The sequence below is a fragment of the Pseudorca crassidens genome, chromosome 19 (assembly GCF_039906515.1).
Source record: "Pseudorca crassidens isolate mPseCra1 chromosome 19, mPseCra1.hap1, whole genome shotgun sequence".
Lineage (NCBI taxonomy): Eukaryota > Metazoa > Chordata > Mammalia > Artiodactyla > Delphinidae > Pseudorca > Pseudorca crassidens.
In genome coordinates, this window is record NC_090314.1 from 38,721,239 (window position 1) to 38,743,614 (window position 22,376).

Here is a 22,376-nt window from a genome sequence, read left to right on the forward strand (position 1 = left end):
ACGTGGGATGGTTCCCTGACCAGGGATCAAACCCAGGCCTCTGCAGTGAAAGCACCAAATCCTAACCACTAGGCCACCAGGGAACTTCCCTAGTCACAAAACTCTTGACAAATCCATTTAATCTCTTGCCCCTAACCACCCCCTGCACCTCCCCCCAACCATCCGACACACACACACACACACACACACACACACACACACACACGCACTCCACTGCTAAAGAGAAGGGCTATTTTGGGGGGGGGGGAATTCCAGTTTCTTAAAGTCACTATTATTTTTCCTGAATAGTGGTGATAGTGCAGCCGTTATGGAATACGACATTCTTCTTGCATTTAAGAAGTACCAGCCTATGCTATAATTCAGATGTGATTTCATTCCTTCCTTATAGGCTGTGAGGCTCAACGACTTTGGGGTGACCCTATTGTGCATTTTATTGGCATAGGAGAGGGAATATTTGTGAGCCATGGGATTTCAGCATGATATTGAGAAAGTGAAGTTCAGTGAAGAGGAGAAAAAGGGTAATGTAGACAAATATTTTGGAGTTGGACCAGCTGGAAATAAGTACAGATTTTTGGGCCACCAGTGACTTTCCATTGCACGGATCCAAATGTACCAGCCAGAAAGCACTGCTTCCCCAGGCATCTCATGTAGACTTTAGACTCCAGGAACATTGCAATCCACGGTCAGGTGAGATGGTGCTATTCTCACAACCCAACCTTAGAGGTTCCCTCTTTACCTCTCAAAATTTCAGGAGGACCCAGCACACATAGCCTCTCTGTTAGGGACTAATTAGCTTGGCACAGAGACTGTGTAATTGATCCACGTCTTTCAAGTGCTTGGTCGTCCAAATGTTAACACAGATCCTGTAACAAGTCACTAACCAAGTGTTAGGAAACCCTGCAGTGTCAATTCCTAAGGCCCCAACACTATGAGGGCTTCCCACTGTGGGAGGGTGGGGAGTACGACAGCTTTCAAAGTGGTTGGCTGGAATTAAATTTGCAGATAAATATGCATCCTGCATTTTTATTTTTGGAGGTCGTATAGTATAAGAAAAAGAGAGAGTTTTGGAGCCACTACAATCTGGATTTAAATGCAGGTTCTACTACCTCCTGGCCATATGGTCTTGACAATTAGCCTATGCTTCTTCATCAAGAGTTAGAGGCTCAGCATTCTCAACTCAGGGCTGTCGTAAGGATAAGGAAATAATGCAGGGGAAATATCTAAAACTGAAAAATATATCAAATAAAATATTTTCCTTCTCCTTTAAATGTTTCCTTACTCTCGGTTGGGTTTGAAACTCCTAAAAGTAAGAGGCTATTCTTTACAACCTCTATGGAGCATTTGGTACCAAGAAAAGAACCACGATCTAGTTGTGACTCCTTTGGGCATCATCCTCCAGACTGGGGGCCCAATAGGCTCTCTGCTACTTTACTAAGTCCTGAGATGATTCGTTTGGGGGGCATGCTAGCTCTCCATTCCTTGTGCCCTGCTCAGAGGGTCCCAGGAGTAGGTGATGTTCAGACTACGTGAGTGGCATTATCCAAGTTTCAGAGTGTGTGTGGTAGACCACAGGAAGCTTGGTTGGAGTCCTGGAGTGAGATGAGATGGGGGTTGGAGCCAATCAGAGGGAAGAGGGAGACGTGCCCTTGGAGGAGAGAATAGGGGATGGAAACAGTGATGAGGAAGTAGAGAAGCAAATATAGACAGACAATGATAGCTGGAGTTTCAGCTGTGGAGTGGATGGTAGCTGGATTGAAATATGGAGTCAAGGCATAGGTGTGTGACAAGGGGGGGATCCAGTAGTAAGGGAGACGTCTACGGTACTGGAGATAATAACTAGAGAAGTCTTTCATTAGAAAAGAAGAATGTTAGTGGAGGGGTTGGACTTAAATAGGAGTAGCGAGCATTTTTTTCCCATTATTACTGGGGATAAAGCAGAGTAAATGGATACACATATATGGGGATAGAAGAGGAGGACATTTTTGCAAACGTGCAGTTCTTTTCCTAATGAAGGATAGATGAGATAGACGGTGAGACCTGAATGGTGGAAGTTGGAGTGAGAGGTAGATGAGATGGGGAGCTGAAGAAAGATAAGTGGAAATCTTGGTTGTTGGGAGAGTGAATTTTCTGGGGGAAGTGTGGTTAGATTTCCAGGCAGTGTTGAGTGCCTGGGCTGGTCTCAGGGAAAAGGCTGAGGAAGAAACAGAGGACATGAATGGTGATGGATGATGAAAAAGAGAGAGGGTCCATAGATTGGGGTTAAATACTTGTTGGAGGTAGAGGTACTAATGTCAGTGAACTAGAAATCTTACATAGAAATAATGACTCAGGTTTGATAATGCTACAGAAATCATTTTATTAAGAAGAAAGATAATTTTGAAAGCAGTCACCCCATGAGTCCTCAATTGCCACAATTCAACACTTAAACCAAGTTATTTTAGATCCACATCCTGTGATCCTGGGGTCGGTAAGAAAGCACAGCTCTTAGAATAAAGATGACGTTTGGGAACAGTTACTGAAGGAGGCCAAGGTTCAATTATCATCCAAACGGATAGTGAAGTCCTCCTCCTAAAATACAAAGGTAATTATGTCACTTTCCAGAAATTCCTGCTCTTTGCTACCAACCAGCTTTCTCCACAAGTCACCCAGACTTCAGTGAGCAGAGGGGCAGCCGGGGTCCCTTCTGGGCTGGCAAAGGCCAGCAGGGACTCATCCTCCCCTTAAGCAGCTCTCTATCTTATACTCACGGCTCAAACAGCGGGTTGACAAGAGTGTCCACAACCATGGCTGCAGCATTTTTGTCCCAGGGGACAGGATTCATCCCCTGAGCACATTTCAACACAAGTTCCAATCAATCCTGGTGCCAGCTGTGGACAAGATCCAGGTCTCTCTTCAGCTGAAAAACAAAACAGTCTTGCCAGAACCCAGGCTGGCTCTGTAGAAGGGAGTGGGACCCAGTGCTGAGAGCGAGCGAGCTGAAGTGTCTCACTCCCTGATGGACCTTTAGCCTCTTCCCTTCTGGATGCCCCCAATCTTTCCCCCTTCTAAACCTTGGAGGCACACAGTACTGTTTTGTGTGTGGGAAAACACACTGATGACCAGCAGCTGCAGCATCCTGGGAGAAGAGGAGAGAGCTTTGCCATTAACCCCCTCCTTTTTGTTCCAGCTGAAACTAGATAATTAAATCCCAGATCACAAACAGAAACAACTTCTCACCAATTCTATGTGCCTTCAGGCGCCAATGAACACTGAGTCCCACAGTGTGAAAATCAGACTGGGTACTAACACCACCACCAGCCTTACTTCTAGTATAGGGCTCTGATGACTGCATTTGGAAAGAAATAGTAGATAAAAGACAAAAGACCAGGTTTCAAGTTTTTTGTTTTTGTTTTGTTTAAAGGGAGTTCCCTGCTGGTCCAGTGGTTAGGACGTGGTGCTTTCACTGCTGTGACCCGGGTTCCATCCCTGGTCAGGGAACTAAGATCCCCAATCCAGTATCTAGTGTTACTCAAAATGGGTCCCCTGACCCAGCAGAATCAGTATCCCCTGGGAGCTTGTTAGAAATTCAGATTCTTGGGCCCCACCCCAGACCTACTGAAACAGAAACTCTAGGGTTGGGGCACAACAATCTGGATTTAACAAGCCTTCCCCCCGGTCATTCATTTAAAAATATATATTTATTATTTATTTATTTTTGGCTGCATTGGGTCTTAGTTGCGGCACACGGGATCGTTCGTTGCGGTGCGTGGGCTTCTCTCTAGCTGTGGTGTGTGGGCTCCGTAGTTGTGGCGCGCAGGCTTAGTTGCCCCGTGACATGTGGGATCTTAGTTCCCCGACCAGGGATCGAACCGGTGTCCCCTGCATTGCAAGATGGATTCTCAACCACTGGACCACCAAGGAAGTACCCCTCACAAGGTCATTCTTATGTGTGTTGATATGGGAGAACCCCTGCTGTATATCACCCCCCAAAACAGTCTACCCTATTGAGTTAGGGTAGACTGACTAACATGGAAAATGCAGGCTGGATATCACTCTTGTGAATCAAGTGAAATGGTGGTTGACAATTCTCTATTCCATGTTGGGCAGAGATCTCCTTCATCTGTGGGATTTCCTTACATACACCTCTGTCTCCCCCCGACCCCAAAACATCTAAGTGTGGTCCTTGATCCTGAGACCATGTAGAGGTGTGTTAGCGAGCTGTTCCCTGGATGATACACCCAGTCTTAACACTACAGCCTCCCTAGTTCCCAGACCACTTTGGTTTTTGTTTGTTTTTTTGGCTGTGCCATGCAGCAAGTGGGATCTTAGTTCTCCAACCAGGGATCGAACCTGGGCCCCCTGCATTGGAAGCTTGCAGTCTTAACCGCTGGACCACCAGGGAAGTCACTCCCAGGCCACTTTGATGCACCCACCAAACTTACAGCAGCGAAGATCAATCCTAGGCTTGAAGGATCAATCCTAGGGAGTTGAAGGTTCTGTGGGGAAAGAGTACCAGCCAGCCATGGCTGGCAAGAATCCGCCTGGGCAGGCGTACATGCTGGTGGACTGAATGAATGGACCTGTGTGTTTCACACCGGTGTGGACGTGTGTTTGGGTGTGAGAGATCAGCTAACTTGTTCAGAACCGTGTTCTTTCCAGACCTTGTTGAAGAATAATTTGCTACCTTAACGTTATTTCATTTCTGTTTTAAGAGTATTTCCAGCTTTTTCAAGTTTACAAATACTTCTAAAGCAAGATATTATTAATCTGTCTTCATGGTCTTCTAGACTTGGAAGAATTCTATTCTTTTCTAATTCTCCCAGAGGTTAGTAGTGGCCCCAGTATAGCCGCCTCCTCTCTCTCTGTGCAGCTGGCCTAAGAGCCATTGTCCTGGCAGGGCTAAGCATTCAGTTAGTCAGGGACATGGACAGCTGGGCTTGCAGCGCTTACCTGGGTTTCCTAAGGGTATGCAGACATGGCCACATCCGTTTTTGACACACCAGCTCCCTACAGCGCAGTCCCAGGGTCCTCGGCATTCCTCCACACAATCTACTCGTAGAAAAAATTCAGCTGAAAACTGTTAAGCCTGACAGGATAACAGGGGAGGGCTGTGAGAAGGTTTGTTTGTTTAACCTTTTATCCAATTCAAAAAATATAGACAAGCTATCTACCTATTTTGCACTATATGAAAAGTAGTATGTTTTTATTTTTAAAACAAAAAATACTCAACTATATTAAGTAAAAAGGAAGTTTCTCTTTCCCTCAACCCAACCAGCCCATTTCCCAGGAGATATCTACTATTTCCTGTAGCTCCTTCTGGAATCTTCTCTTGGCTTTTACAAATATAAGTACAAACACATCAATGACACAGATATATACATACACAATGCGAGTAGATGTTTGTCTGTTAAATTACAAATATGTGGAGTGAGGCTATAGCTTTTTTGGTGTTGAAAGGTGTCTTCATGAGGCAATATAGCAATCTATATCAAAAGCTTTCAAATGTAATTTGGCCATTCTACTTTTAGGAATTTATGCTAAGAAATATGATTTAGCTCAAGGACATTTATCTTGTTCTTGTTATTAAAAAGTAACTCAAAATGATAATTATCTAATTCTATAATAGTAGAAGAAGGCATGGAAAGAAGGCATATCATACTGGAAAACAATGAAGCTTTTTAAAATGTGTGATAGAATTGTGTTTATTGATCAGGGATGGGCTGCAACACCATATCTGTAAAAATCATATATCCTGGATTTTTGTTTGTTTGTTTATATCTCTGTTACTATGAGATCTTTAAGGACGAAGACTTCTCCTTAACTATCTCCCAGCACTCAGCACAGTTCCAGACATGCAGTAACCACAAAACAAACATTTATTCCTTGTTAAAGCTGAAAAAATATATCTGTGTGTGTATGAAACATGGAAGCTTTTATTTTAAAGGTTAACGTGGTTATCTGGGTAATGGGATAATTTATGGATAATTATTATCCATTGGATAATTTATCTTTTTAATTAGTAGTATTTCTGAGTTTTTTTTATAATGAACATTATTAGTTGTGTAACAAAATAAAAGAAGAAGTTTCTGTGCTCAAAAAGTCAGGACACACAGGTCTGTGACATGCTTTTCCCTCTGGAAGGACAAGCCTGAAAGCAGAGACCCTGGAAATTTACCGTCTAAGGAAGGGAAGTCTGGGCAGAGCTAAGTACACAGTCTCTGTGTTGTGCAGGGTTTGGGGACCTGGGCAGGGCTGTGTGCTCTTACCTCCTGGGTCCGGGACTGAAGAGCAGACTCGACTACATCCCCTCTTGATACATTGTTCTCCAGCTCCACAGTCCCAGTCTCCTCGGCAGTGCTCCATACAGATTTCTAACATCAGAAAAGGCTCAGTGAGTTGGTGGAAATGTAAATTGGTACAGCTGCTGTGGAGAACAGTGTGGAGGTTCCTCAAAAAACTAAAAATAGAACTACCACACGACCCAGCAATCCCACTACTGGGCATATATCGGGAGAAAAACATGGTCCGAAATGATACATGTACCCCAATGTTCATTGCAGCACTGTTTATAATACCCAAGACATGGAAGCAACCTAAACGTCCATCGACAGAGGAATGGATAAAGAAGATGTGGCACATATATACAATGGAATATTACTCAGCCATTAAAAACAGTGAAATGCCATTTGCAGCAACATGGATGGACATAAAGGTTGTCATACTGAGTGAAGTAAGTCAGACAGAGAAAGACAAATATCGTATGATATTGCTTTTATGTGGAATCTAAAAAGAAATGATACAAATAAACGTATTTACAAAACAGAAATGGACTCACAGACTTAGAGAATGAATTTATGGTTACCAGTGGGGGAAGGGTGGAGGGAAGGGATAGTTAGGGAATTTGGGATTGACATGTACACACTGCTATATTTAAAAAGGAAAACCAACAAGGACCTACTGTATAGCACAGGGAACTCTGCTCAATATTATGTAGAAACCTAAATGGGAAAAGAATATGAAAAAGAATAGATACATGTATATGTATAACTGAATCACTTTGCTGTACATCTGAAACTAACACAACATTGTTAATCACCTATACTCCAATATAAAATAAAAAATTAAAGAAAAAAGAAAAAGAATAAAAGCCTCAGTGAACACAAAGAAGCCTTAGGTATGGGTATCTGGAAGCTACCATACACATGGCGGAGATTAGGCAATGGACCCACTTATACATGGCATATATCACACAGTGTAATGGAGAATGAAACAGGACATATAAAAATAAGTATATATTAGCATATTCATAGAGGACATTGAAATAATGTTTACCCAACAATCAATGGTGATTATTCAAAGGGGATAGAACTGTAGGCAGATTTAGCCCTTTTTGTTTAGTCTATGACATTTTAATTTTGGCAAGAAATGTGTAACTTCAACAAACAAAGGAACATACATTAAGAAAATAAAGAAAATTCAGAGAAATGAGCTTCAGCTTTTTGGCCAAAGCTGTTGATGAGCAGAAAAACAGAAGGATTTTCATACTCACAGAGCAATTCCTATGTGTGACAGTTGCACACACAAGAAAGAGTTGTTGAGCTATGTATCGTTCCCATTTAAGAAATGAGGAACTAGGAGCTCAGAGAACATAAATGACTCGCCCACGGTTGGGGCTTGTGAGCGGTGGTTCTGGGGTTGGAACCCGGGAGGACCTGGCCCCAAAGTCCATATTGAATCAATACCTTCTCTGTGATTCCCCAACAGACACATATGCCCTCGTGGCTTCTTGGATTGGTTCTGCTGGGGCCTCATATGCCTGAGGGTCCAATGTGTCTTTTGGGAGGCACAATGACTTTTTTGGGGGGCGGGGGAGGTTAATGGTCAGCCTTCAGGGTAGGAACCCATAAACACTTGAGGAACAGGGCTTCCCTGGTGGTCCAGTGGTTAAGACTCTGCGCTTCCAATGCAGGGGGCCTGGGTTCGATCTCTGCTCAGGGAACTAGATCCCTCATGCCACAGTTAAGAGTTTGCATGCCACAACTAAAGATCCGCATGCCACAACTAAAGATCCCGTGTGCCACAACGAAGACACAACGCAGCCAAATTAATTAAGTAATTTAAAACAAACAAACACTTGAGGAACTATGCTCATCCCTGACCTCCCAGGCATCTGTTGCAGACCGGTGTAACCTTTTCCATGCTGACCACCACTGCACCTACAAAGATGGCTTTCCTCTCCTAGGTGTACAGGGTGGCATTCTACCTACATGGTTCCCAGTTCAGGCCTCTCTCACCAAGGAAATGGTGCTGGTTCTCAGCCTCCCAAACCCTGGTGCCTCCTGAGGTCTCTTGCTGTTTGTGACACCATCACAGATGCACTGCCAGCAGCCAACACCAGGGGTTTCCAGTGGCTCAAGTCCACCACGTGGCTAACTCTATTGCCTCCTCTTCCCTTCCTTGGGATTAGAGGGATGGAGGTACCACATACTTGGAAAGGTAGAGGAGTAATTGATCAAAGGCTCATTGAGCAAAAGCCACCTTGTGTCACTGAAACTGTGAAACCGAGTGACGTGAAGAAACCATTAAAGTCTCCGCATCCAGGATGAAGTCCCTCTGTCATCCTGACTGCAGCAGAAGCACAGCCTGGTCCTTTCCTTGGCAGTGAAGCTGAGGGTGTGCTTGCAAGGTGCTCATTGTAACCAGTGGCCTTTTGGTTCAAAAGAATGTCTCCTCTTTAAGTGACCTGACTGATTTCGCTACTTGTGATTTTAGAGTCACGTATCAGTATCAAGACCTTAATTATCACCAACTTACATATAAAGAAACCGTATTGGGCAGGAAAAAATTCAGCCTGAGGGAGCAAAGGTTTGGTCTGGGGCACTGCTTGAGGGCAAATTTGGGGAACAATTGGGGGTGTAACTTGTTAGGGGACTTCTCAAATTTTCTTCTTATCCAGCTGTGCAGAGCATTGAGCAGAAACGTTGCTAGGAAGATTGTGGGGTGGGGGGATGGTGCCCTGAAAGAGTGAGCCAAATTAAAGAGAATGTGCAACCAAAGCCTTTTCAGGGGATGGGGACTGGGGCCACCCTGCTGTGTGCCCCAGAAGCAGACAACAAGAGAAGGAAGTGTCAAATCCCAGCAGCCTGCAGGGAAACTGACACCATTGATCAACAGTGAGACTGACATGCCTGTGGCTTTGGGAAACCAAGCTAATGTAGGCACCAGCTCACCCCCAGTGAGTCTGGCTGGGAGTCCTTGGGTTGGGGCTCTGGTCAGAGGTCCCCAGACCTGATGGGAGGAGAGTTCAGGCCCTAGGTTTCCAGCTCCTGGCTCCTGTCTTGAGGATGGTATAACCCCTGCATGCACTTATTCTCTGGTCTGGTGGGACTGTTTCGTGAATGAGTTCATCTCCTGTAAGATTTCCAGAGCTTTCACGTTAAAGGAAGAAAAGAACAAATAATCTCTGCAACAACTCTGCCAGTTGAGCCAGTGCACAAACACCGGCTTCCTGTAGCATCTATTTCTTCTCCAGGATAGATTCCTCATTTAAAATGTGGAGTTTCTTACACAAATAATTTGAGAGTAGAGGCTGATCATATCCAACAAACTATGTGCCCAAGCTAAGAGTCTCATCTGTTCTTTTCCGATTTTCTTTCTTTTTTTTTTTTTTGCGGTACGCGGGCCTCTCACTGTTGTGGCCTCTCCCGTTGCGGAGCACAGGCTCCGGACGCGCAGGCTCAGCGGCCATGGCTCACGGGCCCAGCTGCTCCGCGGCATGTGGGATCCTCCCGGACCGGGGCACGAACCCGTGTCCCCTACATTGGCAGGCGGACTCTCAACCACTGCGCCACCAGGGAAGCCCCACCTTTTCCGATTTTTATTTCATTTTTTTCTTCTGGGTGACCTGAATTAAATTAGCCAGGTTTAGGAGGAAAAGAGGGCAGAGGAGGAGTGGATGCTAAGATTCTTTTTGCTTGTCCCAGCTCCCATGAGTTCTGCCACAGGGCGGCCCCATGCAATGAGTCACTGGTTTTCTGAGCACATCTGCTTCTCCAGATGTTTATACTGTGAAAAACGTGTTAAGGAAACCTAACTCAAAATAGGAGCGAGGAAACCACGAAGGAAGGGCTCTCATGCAGGTACCACTCATGGCAGCTTGCGTCCTCCAGCAGGAAAGAGGAAGATTTCCTGTTGGCCGCCGGCCAGGAGCCGCCCTCGCCTGCAGCCAATGAGAAGCTACCACCACTTCAGACTCTCACTTTCCTCCAATGAACTGCTGCACGAAACAACCCCTCCCAACTTCCTCCTGTCCTCTGTGAAAGCACGCTCTCCTTTGTTCTCCAGACTTGCCGGTGGTTTGCCACATTTTCCTTGTCTCCAATTGCAACTCCTCTGCTATTCTCGAATAAACTCAATTTTGCTGGCTGAATTGCTTACCTTTTTCTTTTAAAAGGCTGACAGTACTATATACATTCATATATTTCATTTAATCCTCACACGATGTAGTAACGGAGATAACATTTTCTGGGTTTCCCTGATGAGGAAACTGGGGGTTAAAAATATTACATACATTTCCCCAGTGTCCACAGAGCAACGTTTTGAAGTAAAGTCCTAAGCCCGTGTGGTGTTGCCTCCTACTTAACAGTATTTCCTGTTACTCCGTTCTTTTCCCTACCATTAATTTTTTTAAAAAATTATGTGCTAAGGTCAGGGCCAAATACATGCTCTACTTGAGCACATTCAGTCCTCACCATACCCTCTGCAATAGGTGTTGACCCACGTTGCAGCAGAGGAACTCGAGGTTAAGTAACTTGCCCTAAACCCCACTTTGGTGAGCTGCAGAGGTGGGATTTGAAGGCTCCGGAGCCCTGCCCTGCACCTCCCACTCTGCCAGGCACGGAGCCGGCATCAATCTTGACTTAGCCACTCACTGGTTTTATAACCACAAGCAATTCACAGTCACTTTAACCCGAGAAACTTCAGTTTCTTCATTCAGGCATAATAAGGAGGTACAGAAAATCTAGTGAGAAAAACCAGCATTGAGGTATTGCTTAGAATAGCAACAGTAAACAAGATAACAAAACAAAATCCCACCTGAAATGTCCACTAGAAGGTGATTTACTGAGGTGATGTAGTATATTCTATATGGTGGGATACAGTAAATTAAATTTATTAAATTTAATAATTAAATATGTGAAATCAAGTAAAATGAAATATATTGTGTTGACAGTGAAAGATGCTCCCAACAAAACTTAAGTGACAAAAAAGTATTTATGGAATGTTTTTTCTGGGTTAAAAATATAATAATAGTAAATATCATTAATATTTATATAAATACAGATAATAAGTATAATGCTGTGGAAGTGTTCATTATTTTCTAGACAGTCAAAATATTATGATTATATAAGCATACCATATATATATATATATATAATGATCATACCATAATCATAGTATATACATATATACACATATATAGGCTCATCAGTAGTTTCTGACTTTTATATAATGAGCTTCACTTGGAGGAAAAAAAAGGGAAATGATTAAAGGTCTTTTTAAGGGGTATTTATTAATGACATGCTGGGCACATGGCTCTCTCACCTGTTTTCCCCCTGTAAGGGCAAGAGTGGAGGAAGAGCCCCCAGGAACACTGATGGGTTTCTGTCCCATTTCTGATCAGCAGCACAGTTTTGGAAAGGCCAGGCAGGGCTAACCCTGGCACAACTGGCTGGGGAATCAGGCGGGGCTCCTGTCTTACCTCCTCTGGAGGAGCTGGAGCAGACTTTCCTACAGCCCTTCTGCGTGCACCATTTCCTGGCTCCGCAGTTCCAGTTTTTCCAGCACCGGGTCTCACAGTAGCCTGCCAGAGAAGATACATCAAAAACTTAGGGCTTCCCTGGTGGCGCAGTGGTTGAGAATCTGCCTGCTAATGCAGGGAACACGGGTCCGAGCCCTGGTCTGAGAGGATCCCACGTGGAGCGGAGCAACTGGGCCCGTGAGCCACAACTACTGAGCCTGCGCATCTGGAGCCTGTGCTCCGCAACAAGGGAGGCCACAATAGTGAGAGGCCCGCGCACCGCAATGAAGAGTGGGCCCCGCTCGCCACAACTAGGGAAAGCCCTGGCACAGAAATGAAGACGCAACACAGCAAAAATAAATAAATAAATTAAAAAACAAACAAACAAACAAACTTAAGTCTCAGGAGCAGGTACTAGGAAGGGGCTGGAGCAAAGAATGAACGGAGCCCTTCCTACGAGGTACCATCTACATTTTATCACTTTAACAAATTATGTAATTTATAAAATGTCTACTATTGCAAAAAAAATTATGTAATTTATAAAATGTCTACTATTGCAAAAAAGTTCACAATCTGAATAGAACTTTACAGTTTAAAGAATGCTTTCACAATGTACATGATGTAATGAGATGATATTACTCCGAGATGTTGATTCAATGTATCTTTTGTTCCCAATTCTTCCTAGTTTCTGGCTGCCCATTGCCCGCCCACAACTCATTGAGTTAATGGCAGCCCTTGCTTCGTGGGGAGGGCACATCAGCCTGGAATAAAGGGGCCAGGGCTCGGCAGTGAGTTTCAAATTAGGCTTTGTTGAATTAGACAACAACAGGCTCTGCTAAAAGAGAAAAATTTTTCGAAATTTCAGAAGCGCCTTTTAACACACACAAGGCTTAGAGCTCTGAGCAGAGAGAAGATGCTGGACATGATGTGAATTCTCATTCCATAGAAAAGGGGAAAGTCCTTCTGGTCAATGAGGAAGATGGGGGGAGGGAGGAGGTATAAGAAGGAAGGAAGGAGAGGGCGGGGAGGGAGAGAGAGAGGGAGGGAGGAAGAGGAGAGGAAAGGGAGAGAATATGAAAAAAAATGTTCATAACCTTGACCTTTTCATTTCACTCCTAAGAAATATATTCTACAGGAAACATTTCCACCTATGGACAAAAATATAAAATCACGTTCATTACAGCAACCTGGGCAACAGCAAAAAATGTCACGCAAATAGAATGACGACCAAAAGGGAATTGGTTAAATGAATTATAGTAAACTTATTCATTAGTCATCACATAATCCAAAAAGAATGAGATGTATTTGTGTGGACATGGAAAGATGTCCACAATTTATGTTAAATTTTAAAAGATGTATGTCATGCATGATAGGATACTTTATACAAGAGAATAGGATATATTCTAATTTATGCAAATGGCCACAACAGAGGGCTTTCAATATGCCCTTTCAATATGCTTCACAGGCAGACCTGGGCTCTCCCTCATTATCTATGTGGCCACAAGAAAGTCATTTCACTGCTGTATGCCTCAGTTTCCTCATCTGTATAACAGTGATATTTGTTACTACTGTACCTCTGAGATTTAAAAGCAATAATCTCAGGACCTGCCTGGCAAACAGCAGGAGCTCAGAATGTGATGTTTCTTCCCAGAGTGACTGTGTATCTGTCAGGGAATTAGTTAGTGCATAAGGTTGGTAAATCCTTCTAGACACCACATATTGTCAAATAGTACACGCTGCTGGTTTTTCAAACACACGTGGAACCTATTGTACCCAATAAATTACAAAACAGTTTAATAGAATCACTGAGTTAACTGGACAATCAACCATCGTGTGGGTTGCCTGACATTTTTTACATAATTACATTGTCCTCATGGGGTGATTTTGAAAATATGAATCAAAACGCTTAAAGGTATTCAGGGCTGTGGGTTTGATTGAAGTCTTGTTAATTGTCCTCCAAACAGAGACATAGGTGATAATAGCGGAGGGCCTGTGGCGAGGCTGGGATTCAATTGGAGATTTTTGGACTCTGGACATCCTGTTTTTTCACAGTCACATGAGGGTGATGCTCCCTTTCGATGAAGGGCACCTTCAGAAATGGGGCATTTCTGGCTCTCATGCTCCCAGGGACTTTTTCTACCATTTAGTGAGCCCTTGTTATTGTGCCAGCTCTAGGCAAGTGAGTCACATCTGTGATCTCATTTATTTGTCACAAGGTCTCTAGGAGGTAGGTCTTCGTAATCCCCATGTACAGAAACTGAGGCTCTGGGAGCTCGAGCAAATTGCACAAGACCACAGAGACAGAAAAAAGCTGACACAGAATCTGCTAAGTCTGATTCCAAGGAAAGATTTCAAAAGAAGCTTCCTCGTTACTGCTCCCAGGTCTCTGTGGCGCTAGCATTTGTGTCCACCCACGAACCAGGACAGTGATGACAGCCCCAGGAATAGCTGCTCCCATCAGAAGCCCTTCTCAGGATGGGGCTATGGGTCCTGACTAAGGGAAGGCAGGGGAGATGTGGAGGAAGGCCAGGTAGCCGGCCAGACACGGGGAAGTCCCTCTGGGACAGGGCCCACTTGCTCCGGTTGGGACTTACAGGAAAAAGACAGAACACACCATATGCAAAGATGCTGGGTCATTTGTCCTTAGCGTTTCTGTGCCCTGAGGAAATGAATGAAGAAAGAGGCAGAAGTGGGCAAATGGTGACTCTTGAAGGGTACTTTCTGCAGGGAGGGTGTATGAAAATGTTCTGGGTTTTTTCAAGTTAAAGAGACTGGCTTTGCCATGTATTGACAGGTCATGTCACCTTTCTGAGCCCCAGTTCCCATGTCTGTGAAATGAGCATGACACTACAACTTAAAAAGATGTTATGAGAAATCAAGGCATGCACACTTCCCCCTCATCCACTCTAGCCAGGGCTGCCACGTATGGTTTTACAGGTTGTGAGCCACACAATTATGTCTGCTGACAGGATGAGTGGGACTGTAATACATCTCGACCTCATTTCTGAAGTCCTCCGCCCAGAGGGAGAGGCAACTTTTCCATAATGGATAAAGGCGTTTGTTTACCAAACTGGGCACCCACTGGACTCTGTCTGGTGTAAGGGGCCTTTTTCTAGCTCTCCCAAAAGTGTCATTTGAGCTAGTGGTGGTCTCCATCCAGCCTGTCATGACTGCCTGTTTTTCGACACAGGCTGCTGCCGTAAAGATTTCTCACCCTCTGTAGGTTTGAGGCTATGGTTTTCCTTTCTGGAACCAAGCCACCCCTTAGTACAAATTGGGAGACAATTGTAGGTGGGAAAATCTAATGGGACTCCCTTTGCTCTGGGAATAGGGGAGATATAAACCCTGGCAGAGATGAGAGAAAGGAAAAAATCTTTCATTCATCCCTTTAAGAGAAGGGGCCTTTGGCAACCAGGGGTCTTGGTCTTTCCTGAGTCCCTGGCTGCCTCTGAGATTTTAAAGGTTAATAGAATTTGGAAGGTCCAACCCCCAGTCTGACCCTCAACCTCCAGTCCATGTCACAAGCACCTAAGGAAACCAGAGCTGCGACCTAGAGCCAGGGAGTGATGTAGCGGCCCAAGCTCCTGGGGCCAGGTTCTAAGCCTTGTACATGTCAGGCAGGACCAGACCGCAGGGTTAATGCATACGGTTAGCAAGTCCCCATGAAACCCATACATTGTCTATAAAATGATTAAGTGTTGTGCTACTCTTTTCAAATATAAGCACAGACAGCTGTAAATAATAGCATAAACTTCCATTTAGTGGCATTACTGAGTCCATTAGGCATGGTGTCCTTATGCATGTTACATACTAAAAGCTCCGTTATGTTACGTTTTAACCTTTTTAATGTTTTCAAAGGGTCCTTATGAGGCAATTTGGAAATACGTATTTAAGCCTTAGAAATAGGTGGCGCTCTGAGCTTTACTAATGACTTGTTTATGGGTCCACAGAGAGGAGACCCAAGCTCACAAAACGATCTCACAGCCAGTAAGCGGCCGAGCCTAAAGCCAAGAGAATGTCTGTCTGACTCCAGGCCCTGAAAGCTTCACCTCCACATAGTGCTAATGCTCCCTCTTGACCAAGGGAGCCTCGGGGAAGGTGTATATCTGGCACCAACCCTTCACTTGTTTCTTGGCCACCGTTTATTGAGCACTTGCTAAGTGCCAGGCACCGGGCTAAGTATTTAGCACAACCTCATTCACTCTTTAGAATGACCCTGTGAGGTACGAACTATTATCACCGTTTTAGGATGAGTAACGTGCACCCAACTCAGAGCTAGGAAAAGGAGGGGCCAGGGTTCAAATGGGGTCTGTGCGGCTTCACATCTCCTCGTTACACTGGACGGCTGCAAAGGCTCTGTGGAGCTAGCAGCCGTGCTCTCCCACGAACCAGGACAATGATGTCAGCCCCAGGAATAGCCTTCCCCATCAGAAACCCCCACTGCCTCCTCCCGTGGCTCCCCAGGGAGGGGCTGTGAGAGTCAGGAGGGGAGTCGCAGGGGAAGTCCAGTCAGCCAGCCAGAGGTGGGGAAACCCCACTGGGACAGAGGTGGCTTGCTCCAGTTGGTTTTGCAGGGAACAGGACAAGGTGGTCTGAGCAGGATGGAGATCTAAGTGGGGAGCATGGCCACGAGAATGAGTCAGAGTGTAGCCAGTTAGCTGACACACACTTGTGGTCACTCCATACAAAGAGGTGGGGTGGGTTTTTTTCTTATAGTTTGAATGTGGATGAAAGTACAGAACCATGTGGATAACGTCCCCTCATTATTATTTCTTCGGGAGGCAGCGTGGTGTGCTGGGAAGTACTCTAGCTTTGGATGTGAAGAGATCACCTCTGCCATTTACTAACTGCCTGATATGGGATGAGCACATAATCTCTCTGAGACTCAGTTTCCAAGCACTTGAAATACGGGTAATAATATTTACTTCAAAACTGTGTAATGAACATTAAATGCAAAAGTGAGATTTACAGACATTTCCACCTCATCAGTTCTAGCCAGTACTGCTGTGTTGATTGGGTAGGTCATGCACTAGACAGTGATAGCCAGCAGATGGCGACAGGTTAGCTAACACCATAGACTTAGCTCCTGAGCCAGGCGCTCAGGCTCTGCCTTCCCTGGAGCTGGAGAAGGACAGGGATCTTTAGTGAAAGTTGGGGGCACTGTTAAGGCACTTTTTGGTGTCACTGTTTGCAGTGTGATCCAAGTGACTTAAGGAAGAGGGTGCAAAGGAAAACATAAACAAGATGAAAAGACAACCCTCAGAATGGGAGAAAATATTTGCAAATGAAGCAACTGACAAAGAATTAATCTCCAAAATTTACAAGCAGTTCATGCAGCTCAGTATCAAAAAACAAACAACCCAATCCAAAAATGGGCAGAAGACCTAAATAGACACTTCTCCAAAGAAGATATACAGACTGCCAACAAACGCATGAAAGGATGTTCAGCATCACTAATCATTAGAGAAATGCAAATCAAAACTACAATCAAAACTACCTCCCCCGCAGTCCACTGCCTTCCAATGCAGGAGGCATGGGTTCAATCCCTGGCTGGGGAACTAAGATCCCACATGCCGTGGGGTGTGGCCAAACACTTAAAAACAAAAAACAAAAAAAACTACCTCACATGGGGTGGGAGGGAGGGTGATACAAGAGGGAAGAGATATGGAGACATATGTATATGTATAACTGATTCACTTTGTTATAAGGCAGAAACTGACGCACCATTGTAAAGCAATTATACTCTAATAAAGATGTTAAAAAAAAAAAAACTACCTCACACCAGTCAGAATGGCCATCATCAAAAAATCTACAAACAATAAATGCTGGAGAAGGTGTGGAGAAAATGGAACCCTCTTGCACTGTTGGTGAGAATGTAAATTGATACAGCCACTGTGGAGAACAGTATGGAGCTTCCTTAAAATACTAAAAATAGAACTACCATATGACACAGCAATCCCACTACCAGGCGTATACCCTGAGAAAACCATAATTCAGAAAGAGTCAGGTACCACAATGTTCATTGCAGCACTATTTACAATAGCCAGGACATGGAAGCAACCTAAGTGTCCATCGACAGACGAATGGATAAAGAAGATGTGGCACACGTATACAATGGAATATTACTCAGCCATAAAAAGAAATGAAATTGAGTTATTTGTAGTGAGGTGGATGGACCTAGAGTCTGTCGTACAGAGTGAAGTAAGTCAGAAAGAGAAAAACAAATACCGTATGCTAACACATATACACGGAATCTAAAAAAAAAAAGGTTCTGAAGAACCTAGGGGCAGGATAGGAAAAAAGACGCAGACGTAGAGAATGGACTTGAGGACACAGGGAGGGGGAAGGGTAAGCTGGGACAAAGTGAGAGAGTGGCATGGACATATATACACTACCAAATATAAAATAGATAGCTAGTGGGAAGCACCCACATGGCACAGGGAGATCAGCTCAGTGCTTTGTGACCACCTAGATGGGTGGGATAGGGAGGGTGGGAGGGAGACGCAAGAGGGAGGAGATATATGTATATGTATAACTGATTCACTTTGTTATACAGCAGAAACTAACACACCATTGTAAAGCAATTATACTCCAATCAAGATGTTAAAAAAATAAAAATTAAAATAAAAATAGAGGGCTTCCCTGGTGGCGCAGTGGTTGAGAGTCTGCCTGCTGATGCAGGGGACATGGGTTCGTGCCCCGGTCCGGGAAGATCCCACATGCCGCGGAGCGGCTGGGCCCGTGAGCCATGGCCGCTAAGCCTGCGCATCTGGAGCCTGTGCTCCGCAAAGGGAGAGGCCACAACAGTGAGAGGCCCATGTACCGCAAAATAATAATAATAAAAATAAAAATAGAAAAAGAAAAGGAAGAGGGTGGACAGGAATCACGGTAAGGTGAGAAAAAGAAAAATATATATTTGGTTCATTCTTTAGTTTCCTCATCTGTAAAATGGACGTGAGATGAATACCTATATCTTTCATACCTAAAGTTCTCAAGATTAAACAAAATAATGTATTTTGAAAAAGATCTGGCACAAAGAATTTGCCAAATATGTGTTTTTCACTTTTTTCCCATCATGTGGGATGCCAACTTATGGCAAAGGATCTTTGAAACATTCCCTAAAAACATTTCATAAACATCTTTGAAGTTGTTTTTAAGTTGCATGTAATTTAAAATTAAAATATACCTGTAAGGCCAACTGGCCCGAGGCAGGGGAACACAATCAGATTCACAGGTTGCATCAGAACGAAATTCTCCGGACCACCCAGTTCCAGAAACTGCCCTGGAGACATTCCACACCACCCAGTTCCAGGAACTGACCTGGGGACTTTGCACTGGGCCCAGCCTTCCCGTCTTTCGAGGGGCGGGACTAACGGTCCCCCAGGATACCCGAAAAGACCACCAAATAAGGAATACCCTGCGCCCTCCCAGATTCACCACACCCCTTTCCCTTCTTCCCCTATAAAATCTTGCCCAACCCTCGCCCGGGTGCGACTTCTCTGGCTCCTTTCTCTCGGACCAGTGAACCTCGCCCGGGAGCGCTCCCTAATAAAGCTCACTTGAAGCTTTCCTCTGTTTCGCGGTGCCGTTTGTTAAGATCCGACCTTACAATACCCAGCATTTTGAAGTTTATGAAACTTTTTGACATAAACAATACATCCTCACAAACGCAAATTGGCCAAGTATCTTTGGATTTAAAAAAACATGCATGCCCTTTGAGTCAGCAATATCATTTCTAGCAATGTTTCCTAAGGAAATAATCAAGTTATAAACGGAACGATTTAGTTTCAAGGGAACCCTTTGATAGTAAAATATTAGAGAAGTTTAAAAGCCCATTGGTCAAGAAGTAGTAAACAAAATGTACATTCACAGTAAAAATGCTTTGATGTCTTTGAAAAAAATAGAGTTGTAGAAATATGTCCATGCTTGTAGCAAGCTATTCACTACATATTATTGACAGTAAAAAGAAAAGTTTAAAGATGTTTGTTCGTGGAGTGTGATGCCATGATTATTTGGCACCATACCCCCTGAATATATTTGTGGAAGGATATGAACATACATGTAACCATGTTTACCTCCTAGTAATAAGATTACAGGCACATCTTGCCATCATTTTGTTCCGTAGTTTCTGACTTTTCTGTAATAAATACGTATTCCTTGTGAAAAATTAAATGAGATTCTTTTTTTTTTAGGATTCTCATACTTGAAAATGTTGGGATAAATGTTCTGAGACCAACCTTTCCCTCAAAGGGCAAGAACAGAGGGACCCCTCAGGCATTCGGGTGTGTTTCTCTGGGTGATCACACAATTGTGCAAGTTCAGGTAACACCAAGCTCTTAATTCTCCCAGGATAGGCTGGGGTGGAGAAAGTCAGGGCTCACCTTTTTTAGTCTGTGGGGCGCAGATACGTGCACAGCCAACCTCCACGCATTCTTTTCCTCCTTCACAGTCCCAGTCTCCTGAACACTCATTCACACAGATCGCTGGCGAGAGGAAAGACACAGTTAGAAGCTTTGAAGTCTTACGATTAGAAAATAAATACTCTCAATGCCTTTACAATATCTTTCAAAAACCATCAGTTCCCTAGAAATAAATCTAACCAATTATGTGCAGAAAACTACACTATATTACTAAGAAAAAAATTTAACTGTCTTATAAATGGAGACAGACGTCATGTTCATGGATGAAAAGATTCAGTGTTATAAAGAAACAAGTTTCCCCCAAAATTGAAATTTAATATAATCCCAGTAGAAATCGTAGAAGGATTTTTCACAAAAATGGATAAGCTGATTCTAAAAGTTTATATGTAAGTTTCCCAAACCAACAATAATCAAAATAAGGATCAAGACAATTTTAAACAAAGTTACAGGATTTCAGTGTGGTTGGATTAATGCAACATGGACTGTCCATGTGAAAAAAAGGAACTTGTCCCCTACCTTACACCACACTACAAACTCTGTTCCAAATGGGTTATAGACCGAAGTGAAAGGTAAAGCAATAAAGCTTCTAGAAGATACTATAATAGATAGCTTCATGATCTCGGGATAGGCAAATATTTCTTAAATATTACAAAAATATTGCTGACCATTAAACTAGATAGGTAGATGGAACCTCATTAAAATAAGGAACTTTTCTTCATTGAATGACACCATTAAGAGAGTGAAAAGAAAAGCTACATTGGGAGAAAATGTTTATAATACATATATACAACAAACAACTTGTATCCAGAATCCCTTACAAATCAATAGTAACAATTGATAACCTAATAGAAAAATGGGCAAGAGGATTGAACAGACACTTCACAAAGGAGAAAGTTAGAAGTTGTTACAAAAAAATAACGTCAGATTTTGGGAAGGTGGTTTTAATTGTGTAGGTTGGCATAATTTTTGAATCTTCTATAATTTCCCCTTAAAAACACACAGAGCAATCAAAATAGCAAAATTCAAAACACATAGACAACAAAACTGCGGAACAAGGTATCCCCTCAAACTCCACAATATGAGTGGATGGAAGGAGGACAAACCACTGTCACCCACCACACCAGTGAGGCATCTGCATCTGTGCAGAAATCCGCAGGAAGCAATGAGGTGACTGATGGAGAAGACTGGGGTCATTGTTCCCAAGAGAACTTCCTGAGGAATGTACTAGAGACTGATCGCCAGCCAACCAAAGTACTGGAGAGGCATCAAAACGGGGACTAGTAAGGCCATTAGATATATACTTACAGTAGAATTCAGACTTAATAATGGTCTATGGAAAGAGTCTATGAAGTAGCTATATGTTTTGACAATATACCTATTAAAAATCAGGGAGGGGGAAGGAAAGAACATAGGAAAAGCAGAGTAAGCTTGATAAGTACCTTAACATGATTAAGTGGGAATGAAAGGATATTGCTTAAAATCAGCTGCTGGGGGTAGGGGAGTGTGGAGGAAGGAAAGAAGGAAATTAGCTAATTTCATTATGACTATCACTCATAGCAGGAAACCTATAGGTAATAATAAAAAAAAGGGGGACCAAGGGTGGTACTCAAAGGTCTTAGTTTAAGGTAACTAATAGAACAAAAAACGAAACGCTTTCTAAATGCAAAACATATAGTAAGAGAGAGGGGAAAGGAGAGAGAGAGATTACACAAATAAAATAGATTATATAACAAAAGACTATGTATCTAACAAAGATATCTGCAACAGTAAATAAAATAACAACCAAAATGGTAAGATAAACCACACATATCTCTTTTAGAGACACAGATCAGATCCAACCCAATCTGATAAGGGGAATGGGAAACGCAGGGTGACCGCTCATTTAGATCAAAGGAAATGCATCTGATCAAGGCTGAATCTCCACTCTGCAGTGGGGACACGGCAGCTTCCGTGCCAAACCATCCCCAGGTGTAACACTGGGCTCTGTGCCTTCTCTGCTCTCAGGGAGGATCCCCTCAGCAACCTCACCTCCGAAAGTAGGTCTCGCAGTATAGGCCACCTCCAGCCCCCTGACGATGAAAGCCACCAGAACAAAGATGGTGCCTGTCTTCATGTTGAACTTTATGTGATGCACGGGCAGAGCCCAGCCCCATTTTATACTCTCAGTGTCACCAGAAAGG

The 22,376-nt window shown here is 43.7% G+C and overlaps 1 protein-coding gene across 3 annotated transcripts; it reads right to left on the reverse strand.

The window, feature by feature from the left end:
* Window positions 1-2,331: 2,331 nt before the first annotated feature.
* Window positions 2,332-22,355, reverse strand: LOC137211764 (WAP four-disulfide core domain protein 3-like). 3 transcript variants are annotated; one of them, XM_067714367.1, is made up of 6 exons: window positions 22,225-22,355; window positions 20,158-20,259; window positions 11,738-11,839; window positions 4,930-5,028; window positions 2,748-2,896; window positions 2,332-2,568 (listed from the first exon to the last, which is right to left on the reverse strand). In XM_067714367.1, the coding sequence occupies exons 1-5, from the start codon at window positions 22,307-22,309 to the stop codon at window positions 2,751-2,753; spliced, it is 534 nt and encodes a 177-aa protein (XP_067570468.1). In that variant the 5' UTR covers window positions 22,310-22,355; the 3' UTR covers window positions 2,332-2,568; window positions 2,748-2,750. The 3 variants fall into 3 exon arrangements, with proteins under 3 accessions (XP_067570468.1, XP_067570470.1, XP_067570469.1); XM_067714369.1 differs by lacking the exon at window positions 11,738-11,839; XM_067714368.1 differs by lacking the exon at window positions 4,930-5,028.
* Window positions 22,356-22,376: the final 21 nt, after the last annotated feature.